The sequence below is a fragment of the Papaver somniferum genome, unplaced genomic scaffold, assembly GCF_003573695.1.
Source record: "Papaver somniferum cultivar HN1 unplaced genomic scaffold, ASM357369v1 unplaced-scaffold_107, whole genome shotgun sequence".
NCBI lineage: Eukaryota > Viridiplantae > Streptophyta > Magnoliopsida > Ranunculales > Papaveraceae > Papaver > Papaver somniferum.
This window is the reverse complement of record NW_020619603.1, coordinates 8560577-8576020: the sequence shown is the minus strand read 5'-3', so window position 1 is coordinate 8576020 and position 15444 is coordinate 8560577. Positions and strand designations below refer to the sequence as shown.

Here is a 15444-nt window from a genome sequence, read left to right as displayed (position 1 = left end):
CCTCAATTAAGATGGCTATCCCATGCCAGTAATTCATCAAATGCAAACATATTTAAATGTAAATGTAACTGCAATAAACACCTGTAAATGGGCATACACACACACCAACTTAAGTAATTTTGAGCTGCAAACAGTGGAAAGAACTGTCGACCACCTCAGACCTCTTGGTAGCTTTACAAATTCGAACCATGCTTGGTATCCACCACAGATAATTTTGTAGTTTTTACAAATTCGCCGGAATCGAGTGATACTAGACTTCCAACGAAAGGCATCCCATAAAGATGTTTCGGTATGCAAGGGATATCCAAAGTCATAAGGCTTTTATTTATTGGGTCATATGAGACTAAAAGATCATCGCTACTATCTTCACCATTTACGTGACCCTGCAACAGTATCTCCCGATTCTTATTGAGATAATGCAAGGGCTATAGAAAATCAAAATTAGTTTCTTCTTTCGAAAGACGGAAAATTTTGGTCCAAGAATCTATAACTCCATAATCTTTCATCACCCACAGATCCATGTTTTTTTTTTCTTTTGATTTTTTTTGATCAATAAGACGATATAATTTTATATAAAAGAATAAAGAATGAAAGAGTTACAATACCTCAAGACCATAATGGATTAAGGTGCAGGAAAAAATGAGAGATTTAACAACAAAGCGACTATCTCCTGACTAACTCTTTCCATTTGAAGACTAACATTTCAAATCTGATGTTGCGGAGAGCCTTTGAGGGATGAGACCAATACAAAATATTTGCCTTAATGTCTAGTACGACCTTTTGAACATCTTTCTCTTTTGCCTCTGCGACGAACATTCGTTGATTGCGTTCTTTCCGGATGTTCCAACAAATAGCATAAGGTAGGATGTTCCAAATGAAATTCCCAGCCATTGTGAAATCAGTCCTATCTCTATCTTTAAAAGCATCCTTTATGTCATCTCCTCGAGGTCTTCCCACTCCAAAACCACTTAGAAATACATCCCAAATAGAGTGAGCTACTGAACAATGAAGGAACAAGTGATTTATAGTCTCTAATTCCTTCTTGCACATACGACATCTATTTACCAACGTTCTCCCTTTCCTTTCTAAATTATCTTGTGTTAGTAAGGAATTATGATGGACCAACCACGTAAAGAAACCACGTAAGGAATTACCACAGATCCATGTTTCTCTTCATATGTGTAGCATTAACTGATAGGTAAAGGTCCTCTCTCAGAACATGCACTTCCATATCATAAAACGAGTACAGTTCATCATCTAGATAGCAACTGCGTGTTTGGATCTCTTTAATTTGCTCTTCAACTACATCGAAGGAAACTATAACTTTCATTCTTCCTGTCCAATGAATAATTCCATTTAAAGGCTTCATAGGAGTATCAATGTGATATCGATTATTAGGTATGTTTCCTATGTTATTCCATGCATTTGAAGCTAATCTACGAACCCAAACTTCAGAAAAAATATCCCCATATTCTCAGGCCACTACTAAGAATAATTTGTAATCATCGATTTTCCAATCGTAACAAACCCCATATTGACACAAATCATTATTGGCCGTGTTGGGAATTGATGTTGGTGTCGATATCTTCTTGTATTCTCGAGTTGATGGATTCCACAAGTAGATCATTTCGAGTGTATCCCCATTAGGATTAACAGAGAATAAACCGATCAGGCCATCGCAAGAATCCATATTTAGAAGATCAAGTACAAACGTATCATGTGGGAGATCAGTTTGAACATCCATATGGTAAGATGAGGATCAGAGGATGTTGCATCATAATATACGGAATAATAAAAATCTTTATGCGAGTAAGAGTTCTCCCTATATTATTCAAGTACTACACTAAATTTTTTGTTTTGAATAGCATGGTGAAGGTGCATCTTAATAAACTTAGAGTTTTTGAACAAATCATACCAGACATTGCATACACACCGGAAATGAAAGATCGAATTGACCGGTAACATCGAAAGTACATAGGTGATAATATCTCTAGGAAGGCTCGCCATTGCTTTTCTTTTTCTTGATCCGCATTTTTAACCAGGTTCTTCTCTCTTTTTTCTCTGGATGTATTGCACGACGAAGGTAGGGTTTTCTTGTGTATATACATGGGGATGTATTACCCGATTAACGGATTAAGCTATTGTTTCCTTAATGGCAGACGTCGAATTTTATGAAAGAAATGGGTAAATTTGTAATCTCAGGTAAATCGTTAAAAGAAGACGCCGTGGTAAAGTTTTGGTCAGAGAAAGAAAGATGAAATTATGAACAGAAAGATATATTTTGGCTTATTACTTGGTCTTGAATTCTTAATAGTGCCACTCTTCGAAATGTGTTTCCAAAAATTCCACCCTAACCCCAAACCAACCAAAAATGTCACTGTATGACATTTATGGCCCTGATAATAGAGGATTCTTAGTTGTTTGATATTATTTCTAACTTTCAAAAACTTAAAATAAGTGTTTTTCTGTGTGGTTTTCAGTGCAAGGGTCCTGATGAAAGGTTCAGGATTCTTTACCGGACCCTAACATTTTTTTAAAAAATCTTAATTTTTGAATTGAAAATTTGGAAATCACTTTTTTTAATGGTATTTAAGTGTTCAGGGTCTCCTAAAGAGGGTCTGGACCCCGAACAGGACCTTTTTGGACCCCACTCCAGTCTTCTAATAGAATAAAAATATTAAAATAAGATAATTTTTGTTAATATTTTATTGTCAAGGTCCATGACCTTTCACTGGACCCTGTACTGGACTCTTGGGTTATTAATAAAATAATCTTGTTAATGGAATTAATAAGATTTAAGGCTCTGGACCCTTGGCTATTTTGGTCTAGACCATGTCACTCCAGACCAAGGACCTTTTAACTTGACCACCTAGGCACCATGTAGGTGACAAGTAGAATAAACGAAGTGAGGACCTTTTTCTACCAGGGTACATGACCTTTTCCTTAGTTGTCGGGACCCTAACGTTAAGGACCTTTCTCAACTCGACCACCCAGGTGCCATGTAGGTGACAAGTAGGATGAACGAAGTGAGGTCATTTTTCTACTAAAGTCAGGACCCTCGCTGTCGGGGCCCTAGCACTTTTCAGGACCCCAACGCTTCACCTTCCTTACATCCCCTTACACCTCTTTTCCTTATATAACCCAAGTTCATTCTTTTTGTTAGCGGTTCATCTTTTTCTTCCTTCTTCCTGCTTTCATCTTTTTTTTTCATGGCAGCTGTTACACCATTAAAACTGATCATCCAACTAAGATAAAGAAGGAAGGATCTATCTATATATATATATAGTGTTCAATAGGTGAGTTTAACTTTTAGCTCCCTTTCAACCAAATATAGCCCAGGGTCCTTTCTCTTTCGATCATTCCGTCTTTCTCTTTCTCTTTCTTCTGCTATTTCCCTTTATTCTTCGTCCGATCTTTCTACTTCATCTTCTACATGTCCTCCTCATCTCCTTTACCTATCATAAACATTTCTTCTTATTCTTTTTCTTTTCGCCATCTTATAGTTCTTCTTCTCCGTTTTACCATGTCAGCTGCTATACAATGAAAGCTAGGGTTTATCTTTACTGATTGACTAATCATCCAACTGAGATAGAGAAGGCAGGATATACAGAATTCAATAGGTGGGATTAATTTTTAGCTTTCTCAAATTCGAGATTAAATCTGGTTAATTTGAATTTCAAACTCAAAGTTAGGGTTTTACATATGTATTGGGGATTTATCCAATTCGATGTTTAGTAATTTAGTTTCCGAAGAAATAAGGTTTGGGTTATCCTTAATTTTGTGATTTCATAACTTTTTTTTTTTGTAGGTTTCAGCTGATCATCATCCTCACCGTCCCAGACAACATCATTTGTAGAGTCAATTTATTTCGATAGCATAAGATTACATTTGGTATGCAACTCTTAAACTAACTTAATCTTCTTCCTCAGTTTGATTTTTTAACTTTGGGTGGACTTATGCAAATGTATGGATGTTATCTTCCAAGCAATATCTGGGATGTGAAAAACGGTTTGTCTTTGTTCTCTCAACATTGCAGCAAATTGAGCCTACATCTCATTACTTAATAGACAATCTCTTTTCTATGTCAACTATCTTCAAAATGATTAGTTGTTCACTACACCATTTTGGCCGATTAGAAACAAATTGTACATGTTACAAAATAGGGTTGTAACAGGCAGGTTCTGTTTCACAAGGTGAAATATTTGTAACGTCACTGCAGCTGTTAAAAATTTTGGGTTGTAACAGGCGTTGTAACAGACCTCATCTGTTACTACGTGTCATTTCGAAACAACTTAACCTTGTTACGAATTTTTGGTAACAGGGAGGTCGTAATCCGTTACTACGTGTCATTTTGAAGCAGTTTACATCTGTTACTACAGGACAGGTTGGAACAGCTTGCAGCAGTTATGAATTTTTTAGTAACATCAAAAAAATTACTTTGACCTGGTCAATATTAGCCATGGTCAGTACACATTCTGCCGGAAATACGCCGGAATTCAAAATAACCTGCTAATCTTTCATTCCATCGATCCCATAGATCCAATCACACATTCAATAATCCCATAGATTCAATCCCACACTCAACAAAAACTTCCTTTATTAAGGATAACTTTAACTTTTGTTCTCTCTGCATTCGAATTGGTTCGGAACTTAAAAGACAATCCCTAAGTTTTATTCCTAGGTATATGAGATGAGAATAAACCAACAGAAACAGGACTCACATAATCAGTATTTGCCTTCACATTTGAAGCAGATTTGGTGAAGCTGATGGAATCCAATGCCGCAGCATCTATGCAAGCATTGCACGAGACATCTCTTCCAAGAACGAAGCAGTATCAAACCATCATCACATTCCATCCATCCGACAGATCCTTCACCAAACCTTCATGTCACGACGAGAACCCTGAACCCTGAAATTTGAAAGCGCAACTAAAAATTGTTGATGGTCAGCGCTTAAAGCCTCATAAAATTTTTGGCATCGCATACATTCTAAAAATCACAGGAAAAAATTATTAATGGTCAGTGCTTATTCAAATTTGAATTACCTGACGCCCCACTTTCACTTCTGTTGACTTATGGTTGTTCCTGTATGGTCACTTCAACAAGATTTGAGACATTAAAAAGGTTATCAACTCTTTGTACCAGAGGATTTAAACGTGGTCTTCTTCTTAGTCGCCACCATTGTCGTACAGGTTCCCTTCTTATTTGTCGTTGTTGTTCTCGCATTGGCTACTTCTTGCTTGCAGTCTTTGTCGCACTGACACTTGTTCTAGGACTGGTACATCAAAGAGCCTGTTGACACAATATGATCATACCAATCCAATTTTATTACCTTGGCACACTTCCAAGTCTGCACAGTTTCTTCCCTTCTCTCGGCATTATGCACAATGAGCCCACTCGAAGCTATAAGTACATAATATCATCCAATTACAACTATTTTCAATGTCCTGTGAAATTTGTGGGAGACATTTTATCAAACACTTAAACCGTTAATGGTGGATTCACGGGGTTCACAAATAAAATACCATGGGCAGAATAATATAACTCAAGAAATCTTTTCCGTTTATCAAGAATCTAACAGAGAACTTCTCAGGATTAAATTAATATGATATCGAAGTATGCAATAAAAACATCCACTCCTATGTCCAAATCATGGTTAAAGATGACTACACTCATCAAGGTATAAAAAATAATCCTGAAACTAAGGCATGATCACAGAAACAAACTACGTGAAGCTAAAGCTTCCGTTGATTACCTATGTCCCATTCCTAAACCAATACACCAGAATCGTATATGGGAAGGGATCGACACAAGTCCACGCACCTCAGCTGGCTACATAAACAAAAGTGGAATTACAATGCTGGATCAACAATAAAGTATAAAAAACTTCAATATACCAAAACCTTACCTGGAAAACCATTGCAAGAAGTTTGTTAGATTCCCCGCATGCCGATGCCATCTGATCCATCACTCCACAAGGAACTCAACAACATGATTCTCCACCTGTCATATATTGGCCAGATGGTTACACTCCATTCTGGTTGCTAACTTAACTTTTAAAAGTAAGAAAATAAAAATAAAATAGATGTTCATAAACTGAGTTAATGAATGTGCACATGCCTTTTGACAGAGCAACGTGAGATCTCTTGGCTTGATATCTAGCCCTGCAATGAAAAGATGCTCTCCCAGTTAATAAGATTCATATATTTTAAATCATGATTATAATTGGTAAACATTTTACTGAAGGGAGAATGCACTATCTCCCAAGAACCACAACTGATGGCAAAAGCAAAATGAATCCATTGGTTTCATAGCCCAAAGGGACAGTCGCTCCAAAAAAAGATGCTCCTGCATCTGATTATCCAGTGGAGGTTGCAAACTTAACTCAAGTATCCCTTGATCAAATTTGACTAAGGCTGTCACTTCTTATCATTAAACGTTGAGCTTTTAAGCTAGGGGCTTAATAGTACATATGCCAGAATTCAAAACTAAACCTAGATGCTCGATTGGAGTGGGTACATATATAGAACATATGCCAAAATTCAAAACAACATAAAGAACATTGCATCTCGCAGAAACATACATAAATGAGCTAATCATATTTACATATATTAGGTAGTTCAACTTACAAGTTTAAACCTGGAGGTCCCTTCCTTGTTAGTGGCTCAAAAAAAATTGGGCATGATAAAGAATCATTTCTCGACGCACTCTCTTTTCGGATACTTAAATCCTAGGAGAAAAAACAACAATGATTGAATTAGGATTACAGAAATCTTGTCTCAGTTATTCAAGTAAACTTACATCATGTTGGACTAGCTTAAAAAATATCCCAACAACCTTCTGATCCTTCTTCTTTGGAATATAACATAATTATATCTTTCAACTAGAAACTTAACGTAGCCCAAAATTAATCAAAAAGAAAAAAAGAATCCAAAACGAATCCAAATCGCAATCAAGCCTTATATGATTGGTCCAATTCATATGATAATTTAACTATAAGGCAAATAGCGTTTGTATCAACCGTCGACCTAAACAAGTCAATCATTTCCTTATGTCAAAGGTAGCAACAACGATGTATTGAAGGTAATTAACTGTCTAGCTTCAGCTGCACCAATTAACACAACCACATTTTTTATAAATGTCCAGTTTTACTGCATACTTGAGATCCATATGAGCATGTGCAATTTCCAAGTCCGAAGAGAGTTTATTCAAAATGTAATTACTAGTTTTAGTGGCACAAATGAACGTACTTCATGTACCAAAGTAACCAATAATCTTTCAAAAAAAGCAAGCCTTTGAGTTTGCCATTTTGTAAACGAAAATGAAGATTTCCATTAACTGGCACAATTGCTTTTCTAATGGATCAATTAGGTAACATAAATTGCTTTCCTTCTAAGTCAATTATCAAACACTCCAATCTTTAGGAAAGATACAACAATATGTAAAACATTGTTTCGAAGGAGGAGATAGATTATCTTAACTCAATTTTAATATTGAAATGACTTTTTCATGTTCAGGTGTACCTCGCATACGATCAGGGATGTCGTTAGAGTGAGAAACACCGAAAATGATCCTGATGGGAAAACGAATGAACCGATATGTCTGTTCATGAAAGTTGCTTGTTCAACTGATAAAGTTTTCATTTGAGAATATACTGTCCAGAATAGTATACATGTCGACCAAATTGGGATGAGTTTCAATACCATTTTTACTTCTTCCACTTGTGTCACTGTAGAGACAACCCATGAGTTGTATGCCCCATTTTCTAGCTGCCCATTATCGTTAGCATCTACGATGGATGCATTATCCAGGCACCTACAGTTGATTACAAAAAACAGATATTAGAGTGTACAGTATCAAAAATCAAATGAAAGACTATTTATACATATAGCGGAGATCAGCTAATTCGTATGCCATTTCTGCTCTTCATAATCCATTTCTAACTGAAGCACCCATTGGTATGGGTTCATCTTACATATACATTTCTGGTTCTCTTAAGCTAAAACTTGTTGCCTATAAAGTTTCTGCCAGCCTATAATTAAAGATCCATTGCCATGGCAATTGTTGCTTGAGCATTAGTTGCACATTTACTTGCAATAACAATTCACCCAAAACAGAAATAAGAAAACTAAAATGCAAGAGAAATTTTGTTCATTACTCTCCAGAATTTCAATTAGAGACTACTAGTATTAATAACAACGGGGTAAAAGAAATATCAACAAACAAAAGAGACCCTCTGTAACTAAATATTGTACTACTTTAATCCTATTAAAATATAAAAGCACCTTCTAGCTTAGCATATTAAGTTATTAACTACAAGCAACAACATAATATCCACAAGTTCGTGACCTACAACAACTTACCACTGTTCTGGAATACACTTCTGATCATGCAGTAAACTGGGGAAGCTCCTAGTTCGACATCAATCGACCCTGAAAATGCAGACAACAATTTCAGATTACAACTTAATTATCAAGTAAATAGAGAGATTTTGATGAAGTTTTAGCAATGGAATCAAATGTGCCAACTTTCATGTGGGTCAACCTATTTAGAAACTACAATATCATCATAAGTATAATAATGGTTTTCTCTTATACATTTACGCAAACAGGTAACCTTAACAACTTGTAGTCTTCACCACTTAAACTTGATGTAAATTTCTTCCACATGAACACTCTCAATGACGTAGATGAGAATGTCCGTGAACCAATCTGGAAGTAATTCAATCAATTCACCCAATCAACATCATACTAACTGAAAATAAAACCATCAAACTAGTATGTTCAAGAACTAGAAACAAACAAACTCAGTTCTCATTTAACATATTCAAGAACTAGAAACCAAAACAGATAGTAAGCAAACCAAATCAACAAGCCCCAACTGGAATGCACGAAAATATGAAAAAAAGAATACTAAATAGAAGAACAACCAAATATGTCGAATCAATCACATGTATGTTACTAATCAAAGAAGAATAAAATATTAAACTACTTACATCATTTGCTACATGTTACTAAGAAATCATTAATCCATTACACCCTGAAATCAATTCTAAAAGATTATGATTGAAACATTACTGATTCAAAAGGAAAATGAAACCCTATAAAAGATACCAAAAATCATCAAAATAACGAAACCCTAATCAAAAATCACATATAAATCGAAACCCTAACTGAAAATCTCAGATAAAATTGAAACCCTAAACGAAAATCTCATATAAAATTGAAAATCTAATTAAAACATCAACACCTTAATGAAACCCTAATCGAAAAGAACAGACCGAAACCCAAATCGAAACAGACAGCTTTAAACACTTACATCTTCAGTTTCAGATTGAAACCCAAACTTCACTTTCAGGCTGAAACCCTAAATTCGCTTCTGCAGAGATAAAGAAAGTGGAAAGAGATGAGAAAAGAACAGATTCAAACACTTACCGAAACACAAATCACTTCAGCTCATCGAAAAAAACAGATTCATCTTTACCTTCAGATCGAAATCCTAAAACTGAAAACCAAACTTCGCTTCTGGAGAGATGAGGAAAATGGAAAGAGAGAAGTGGTCCGTTCGAGTGAAAAGAGATGAAGTGGTTCGACTCGTGTATACGAGTCTATGACCAAGTGACCATCTCAGCTAACCACCAACTGTGACCAAGGGTTGAAATATCCCCAGTTATAAATTGCTTGGGTGGAAAAATATGAAGCTGTGACCACCCACGCACACGGATGGCACGCGTGGAACTATATCCAGTTACGAATTCGTAACTGCGAACAGACAGTTACAAAATGTGACAAGATTTGTAACAGCAATTTCCTGTTACGAATTTGAGTTACAAATCCAAGAAAATGGTGTAGTGGTTCTTTAGTGACTGTTTATAATCACGCACAAGGATAAACAATTTTGTTGCTTGGAGTTGTATTGGATCAGTTTTACCAAACGAGTGTGGAATCTATATATGTAGAGAGTCATTATGTTGCCTATGATATTAATGTCCAACGATACTGCAGATTGTACTGCTTAGCCTACTCTACTTATTCTTAAACCGAGTCTATATTACATAACTTATTTTTCATGATAACCTTAGATTTGCCTTGGTGAATCTGTTGAGAGTAAAAGAACTTGCTGAAACTTGGAAGGTGCGTCTATTAATTGGTTGGTTTTAATAGTTATCTTCTTTTGTTTTAATAGTTATCTTCTTTTGTTTGATTTTAATAGTTATCGTATTCTGCAGTCATGTATATACAGTGGAAGTAGCCTAAGTTCTTGCGATTCACACGTATATTCATGTTTTCCCTATTTTGAGGTTCCTGAGTTAAACAAACACATTGAAGCTGCACTGGTAGAAGAAACTGAAAAATCTGTTTAGCAGTTATCTTCTTCTGAAGCTGTTGATTATATGTCTTACAGTTCTTCCATCAAGTACCTTCAGAAGTAATGCAAAGCACTTTTGTAAAGTGTGTGCAGGAGAAATTTGCCTCTAATTTCTTCCATCTCATCTGTCATGTGGATTTTACTTTTTAATGTGATGAAAGATCCTGGTAACTGATTTTTAGATGTTTTCATTTTGTACCTCATGTGCAACTTATTTTGATTATCTTTTCAATGGTTAGTTGACATTTCTGTTGTCTTTCCTCTGTGCCAGTGGGAAGCCTTCACCTGTTGCTTATTGGAATTAGGATTGACCATTTCAGATATATTCATTGATTTAAGATCTGAAAATAAGACTAGTGATCATCCCATGGGAGGAAAAGAAATTTTCTAATTCATTGGTAGGTTTAAAGTTCCGGTATAAATATTTCGATTATCCGGAGATGCCACGAAGCATAATCTGGTTCACATTGCCAGAGATAAACCTCTGGTATACATTTCAAGGAATCTTATTAAAATAGTCGATCTCTTAACATATTCTAATGAAATTTTTGTGGTTTATTGGTAGGTTTAGAGTTCCTACATATCAAACAGGTTCTAGCTCCCTTGAAAAATTGTTTCTTGGAATTGCCTTATGTAAATCATATATCGACTTAGGTCGATCTCATCTCGTTGCAGATCCATGGTAATAAAAATAATTAACAAATCTTATATTGTCCTTGATCAATCTTAGTACATATTTCAATAAAATAAAAACATTTCAAGGAATCTTATTAAAATAGTCGCTCTTTTAACATATTCTAATGAAATGGAAAAAGAATCGAGCAATTAATATCAACATAAGTCAATCTCATAGCATCTTCCAATGAAAGAGAGAGAATTTGAGAAATTATCGTCAACGTAGTTTAATCTCAAAGCATATTCCAATGAAATAGTAAGAATTCGAGCAACATAGACTTATATCTTGAACAATTTCTTCGAACCGGACCGGGTCTCAAGATTTTTCTACAGTTTTCCTTGTGAACAAAATTTTTGACGTTTTGTTTCCAAAGTTACATATTCTTTCTTCTACGTCCATTCCAAGATTTTGTATATTTTATTAATTATACGTAATTTAAAAACAAAAAAATCCTCTATAATATAGTATTGTTATTTTTCATCAGTATGTTTTCACAATTTGTGCATATGTTTATCTTATTTTATCTTTGTTAAATTAATTTGTTTATTATTAAGTTTTGCACAATAGGGAAGATTCTGACAATGCGAAGAATCGGGTGATGCCTTTTTCTGGATCCGATATATGTAAATCTCAAATGGTTCGTTATATTTTGACAATGCCAAGAATATCCAACATAAATAGTTACTTTGGCGTCATTTTCTCATTATACCACATATAATATAAACCGGACATGTGTCCACTGGAATAAACTGGACAAATAAAATGGCTTGTGGTAAGATCTGGAACCATGACCAAAGTAGTGAACCAAGCCTTGGGCCATCCAGATGTATTCAAATTTTGTTTAGCGTACCTATTCAGAAATTAATCTAAAGATACAAATCTTGGTCTTCCATCTGCTAGACTTCTCTGCAAATCAGGACTCATTTTCAGAATGCACCAAACAAAGACGAATAACAAAAATTCATATACTAAGGAATTTAGAGAGATCAACTTTCTTTTATCATTACTAAAATAACATTTTTATGTAGATCCTGCCAAGAATTTACATTCTGTCAGGTCTCTGGAAAAAATTGCAACTTCTTCCGATCTCTTCATGTATAATTAGTACTCAAAAAAATCCTTGCAACCTGAAACAAAAACAAAAAAAAAACAGTGCTGAGACCACTAAGATGAAAGACACTGAACTATGGAATTGTAGTAAACAACTGGGGAACAAACTTTTGATGTTCAAACTGTAGTAATCCAAGTAAGTGCGACAGTTCAACATTATCATACGACAACTTTACAAACTAACAAAGAGCAGCCATACAATCAAGCATGATCTTGAATGTTATTTGTGTTGGTAGGTTGACCAGATGATACAATGTAAGGAATGGTTAAACATCAATAGCTATCACAAGGGGTTTTAACTTTTATCATGTCCCTAACTTTCCCTAACCTTTTTTTTCTTTGTTTTTTAGTTTTTTCTGAAAGTGTTCAAAATGTTATTAATCCAGATTTGCTCAAATATAAGTCTCCATAACTATATTAGACTTGGATTACATGCAATGCAATTGGCAATTTTTGGTAAAACACGTACTACACTGGCAAGATAATCCTTTATCAATATTGCAGTACAAGGCATCTGTGCATCACACAAAAGAGGAAACACTGACCTCTGCAATCCACTTCCATATGGGCATCCAATGATGAATATGACTCGAGGAATTTGTTCTAATACTTGGTTATATACCATTAGCAACAATAAAGAAGTGAATACCAGAATAACGTACGTACATGTGCCCTGTTCTTGATAGTATCTGTTTTTGTGAAGGGATGGATGATCATTCCTCCAGAGGCTTTAACACGAGAATGGATAGATGATCGCCCATAGCAACCTCAGTGCTGCCTCTTCTATATCACCCATCAGTAACTGAAACAACCTCCTTTCTGTTGTAATTCAGTACCAATGGAATGATAACAAATAGTACAACACAATTAGATGTCAATTGGGAGGGTTTCAACGTCTTCATCATCAGTTGATACTAACACTTATAATTTCCCAACGAATTATCTAAAGAATGAAATTTAGTCTATTTACAGGCTTCTAATAAAAGGAAGATACAGATTACTCACCGATAGTACCACCTATGTTGAAAATACTCCAGAATATGGCAGTACAAGGTCCTTTCCCATCTCGAGGAGGATATGAAGTCATAATAGCACCTTGACCATCCCAAAAAAGACAACACCAATACCCAAAACAGCAAAAAGATCAAAAGCTTGATGTTTATAATGATTATAATAAGAAGTGCACCTGGATATAAACCATAAGTACAATAACCAACAAAAAGAGTATATCTTGGTCCAAGAATATTGTAAATTCTACAGCCAAGAATGCCATAAACTGCAAAAGTTATGTATGCTTAAGTTGACCACCACCTCCCGTTCCTAATACTGGAATGAACATTCCCAGACAACAAAAACAAACTAAAGCAATCATACAAATTACTTGTACCGATATTTTTTCCTTTTCCGGTTATGAACTGTGCACTATGGTGTCTAGTGTCGACTAAAATTTGAAAAATAAGCACTACTGCCCCCACAATCCCAGAGTCACCGCCACCAGCAATATCAACACCACCACCACTCATATAAAAACCAGCGCCATCCATATCACCACTAACACCAAGGCCCACTGAGAGCTTCAAAAGTTGAAGATAACAAAAGTCTAGTTTCTGACCGTCCAATATATCAGGAGATCCACCTAATGCTTAGCGCATAAAAAGGCAAATAAGAGAGACATCTCTGTAAGATTATAGGTACACTGCCAGAAACAAGAAACTAATATTTTATTAAAAAAAAAGAAGGAAATATGTGTCTAATGCCTTCTTGGAGTGCATAATAAGGCAAATAAGAAAGACATCTTTTAGATTATACATACATTGCCACTCCCCAGAAACTAACTGTCAGTTAAGAAAGAAAAAGAAAAAGAAATGGAAATATGTACCTTATGGTGATGCTGTGGTGGAGGTATGGTGAAGAATCAGATGCCTTCCTTCAAGCATCTGCCAGTGGACAATCTAAAACAATTATTATAAGAGGTGCATTTGCAAGTTACATATCAAGCATCTTACGTAATTACTAATTACACAGAATCATCGCAAAGACCTAAACAACATTGCACGATATCAAGCGTCTTACTTACACAGAATCATCGCAAAGACCTAAACAACATTGCACGGTATTAGGTAATTTCATGCCAATATCTCAACATACGACTAGGATTTTGGAGCAGCCACCCTCTTTTAATATGTGGGTTCAGTGAGATACCAATAAATATAATTAACATCTTTTTTAGCATGTACTAGTAGGTTAACATCAGTAGCAAATAAATGGGATTAGGGTTCTAGAAATGCAGGCACTATGTTATCAAAGGGCTCGCCTGATCATCCCTTACCATAAACTATCCCTTGCGATACATTAACAAAATGATTAGCAACCACAACAGGGTAACCACCTTAACAGATTTCAAGAGAAAGAAACGAAGATCTGCTTAGTGTAATAAACAACCATTATAACAAAAATGACAAAAAAAAAAAAATAAAAAAAAATTCACAATCACAAGAAACTACCGTAATGAATCTATGAACCCTAATTTTAAAAATCAAACAAAAAACAAAATCTATTCTCAAAAGAAGAATACCTTCTTCCGTTAATTCTCTCACCGAAACCCTAAACTCTAATGAGATTAAATCAGAATCTTATCTCCAATGCGTAAGAGATCCTCACTGGGTCGTTTTACATCATGAAACAAGTATCAAATTGATTATACAGATGTTGACCAAATTGATTAAAGAGGGTTTTGTAAGAGAAAAACAGCAGAGAAGTGTTCGATGATTACATTTTAATACCTATATCATACCCTTTTTTTTTTTCCTGCTCGTTTAACCTTTTTCTTCTGTTCGATGAATAATATCTTTGTGTCATAAACTAAAACACACTGAGGGTTAAAAGGAATATGAAACTGAGAGGAAAATGAGAGAGAAGGGTTCGAGAGCGAAGGAGATGAACACTGAAAAATGACGGAAAGACCAAGAGATTTTGTTATAAAAGGGGGATTTCTTGACTCGGTAAAAATTTCTGCTGAGGTGGTAGCTGACTCAGTTGGAAGGGTGGAGACCTTTTCTAAATAAGGGCATAAACATCTATGTAAGCCCAAAAGGGTATTAACTGTATATTTCATTTAGGCGTGTCATTTTCGGAAGGTGGTTTCTAAAAGGGGTTATTTTCTAACATTAAAGTTTAATCCAATTTGGATTACAATCGCCGGAGTTTTTACAATAATCTATTTGTCCCAACTAAAATGCGGGTTCGCTTCAGTCCTCCTGATGCGGAATCGTACGTGAACCTCCTGATGT

At 35.2% G+C, this 15444-nt stretch overlaps 1 protein-coding gene and 2 long non-coding RNA genes across 9 annotated transcripts; all 3 read right to left on the bottom strand.

Moving 5' to 3' along the window:
* Nucleotides 1-4495: 4495 nt before the first annotated feature.
* LOC113328135 lies at nt 4496-6005 on the bottom strand. Of its 4 annotated transcripts, none has more exons than XR_003349264.1 (4): nt 5909-6005; nt 5756-5832; nt 5046-5447; nt 4496-4929 (listed from the first exon to the last, which is right to left on the bottom strand). It is a non-coding gene; the product is annotated as an uncharacterized LOC113328135 (long non-coding RNA). The 4 variants fall into 4 exon arrangements; XR_003349265.1 differs by having other exon boundaries at nt 4496-4910; XR_003349266.1 differs by having other exon boundaries at nt 4496-5447.
* Nucleotides 6006-6119: 114 nt separating this feature from the next.
* LOC113328136 lies at nt 6120-9569 on the bottom strand. 2 transcript variants are annotated; one of them, XR_003349267.1, is made up of 7 exons: nt 9484-9569; nt 9319-9378; nt 8617-8711; nt 8364-8432; nt 7524-7815; nt 6630-6730; nt 6120-6164 (listed from the first exon to the last, which is right to left on the bottom strand). It is a non-coding gene; the product is annotated as an uncharacterized LOC113328136 (long non-coding RNA). The 2 variants fall into 2 exon arrangements; XR_003349268.1 differs by lacking the exon at nt 8617-8711.
* Nucleotides 9570-11987: 2418 nt separating this feature from the next.
* On the bottom strand, nt 11988-15066 carry LOC113327731 (UNC93-like protein 1). 3 transcript variants are annotated; one of them, XR_003349168.1, is made up of 5 exons: nt 14730-14878; nt 14034-14091; nt 13160-13796; nt 12821-12973; nt 11988-12171 (listed from the first exon to the last, which is right to left on the bottom strand). XR_003349168.1 is itself a non-coding variant. In XM_026574862.1 (5 exons), the coding sequence occupies exons 3-5, from the start codon at nt 13696-13698 to the stop codon at nt 12885-12887; spliced, it is 336 nt and encodes a 111-aa protein (XP_026430647.1). In that variant the 5' UTR covers nt 13699-13796; nt 14034-14091; nt 14938-15066; the 3' UTR covers nt 12769-12884. The 3 variants fall into 3 exon arrangements, 1 of the variants encoding a protein (XP_026430647.1); XR_003349169.1 differs by having other exon boundaries at nt 13160-13790; XM_026574862.1 differs by lacking the exons at nt 11988-12171; nt 14730-14878 and adding an exon at nt 14938-15066 and having other exon boundaries at nt 12769-12973; nt 13160-13249; nt 13542-13796.
* Between the last annotated feature and the right edge of the window lie 378 nt (nt 15067-15444).

Coding starts and splice junctions, on each gene's coding strand:
- LOC113327731 (XM_026574862.1), bottom strand. CDS start 13,698: ATGGATGGCGCTGGTTTTTATATGAGTGGTGGTGGTGTTGATATTGCT. Junction 13,250..13,541: donor CGGAAAAGGAAAAAATATCG/GTACAAGTAATT, acceptor GGGATGGTCAAG/GTGCTATTATGACTTCATAT. Junction 12,974..13,159: donor CAACATAGGTGGTACTATCG/GTGAGTAATCTG, acceptor GAATTACAACAG/AAAGGAGGTTGTTTCAGTTA.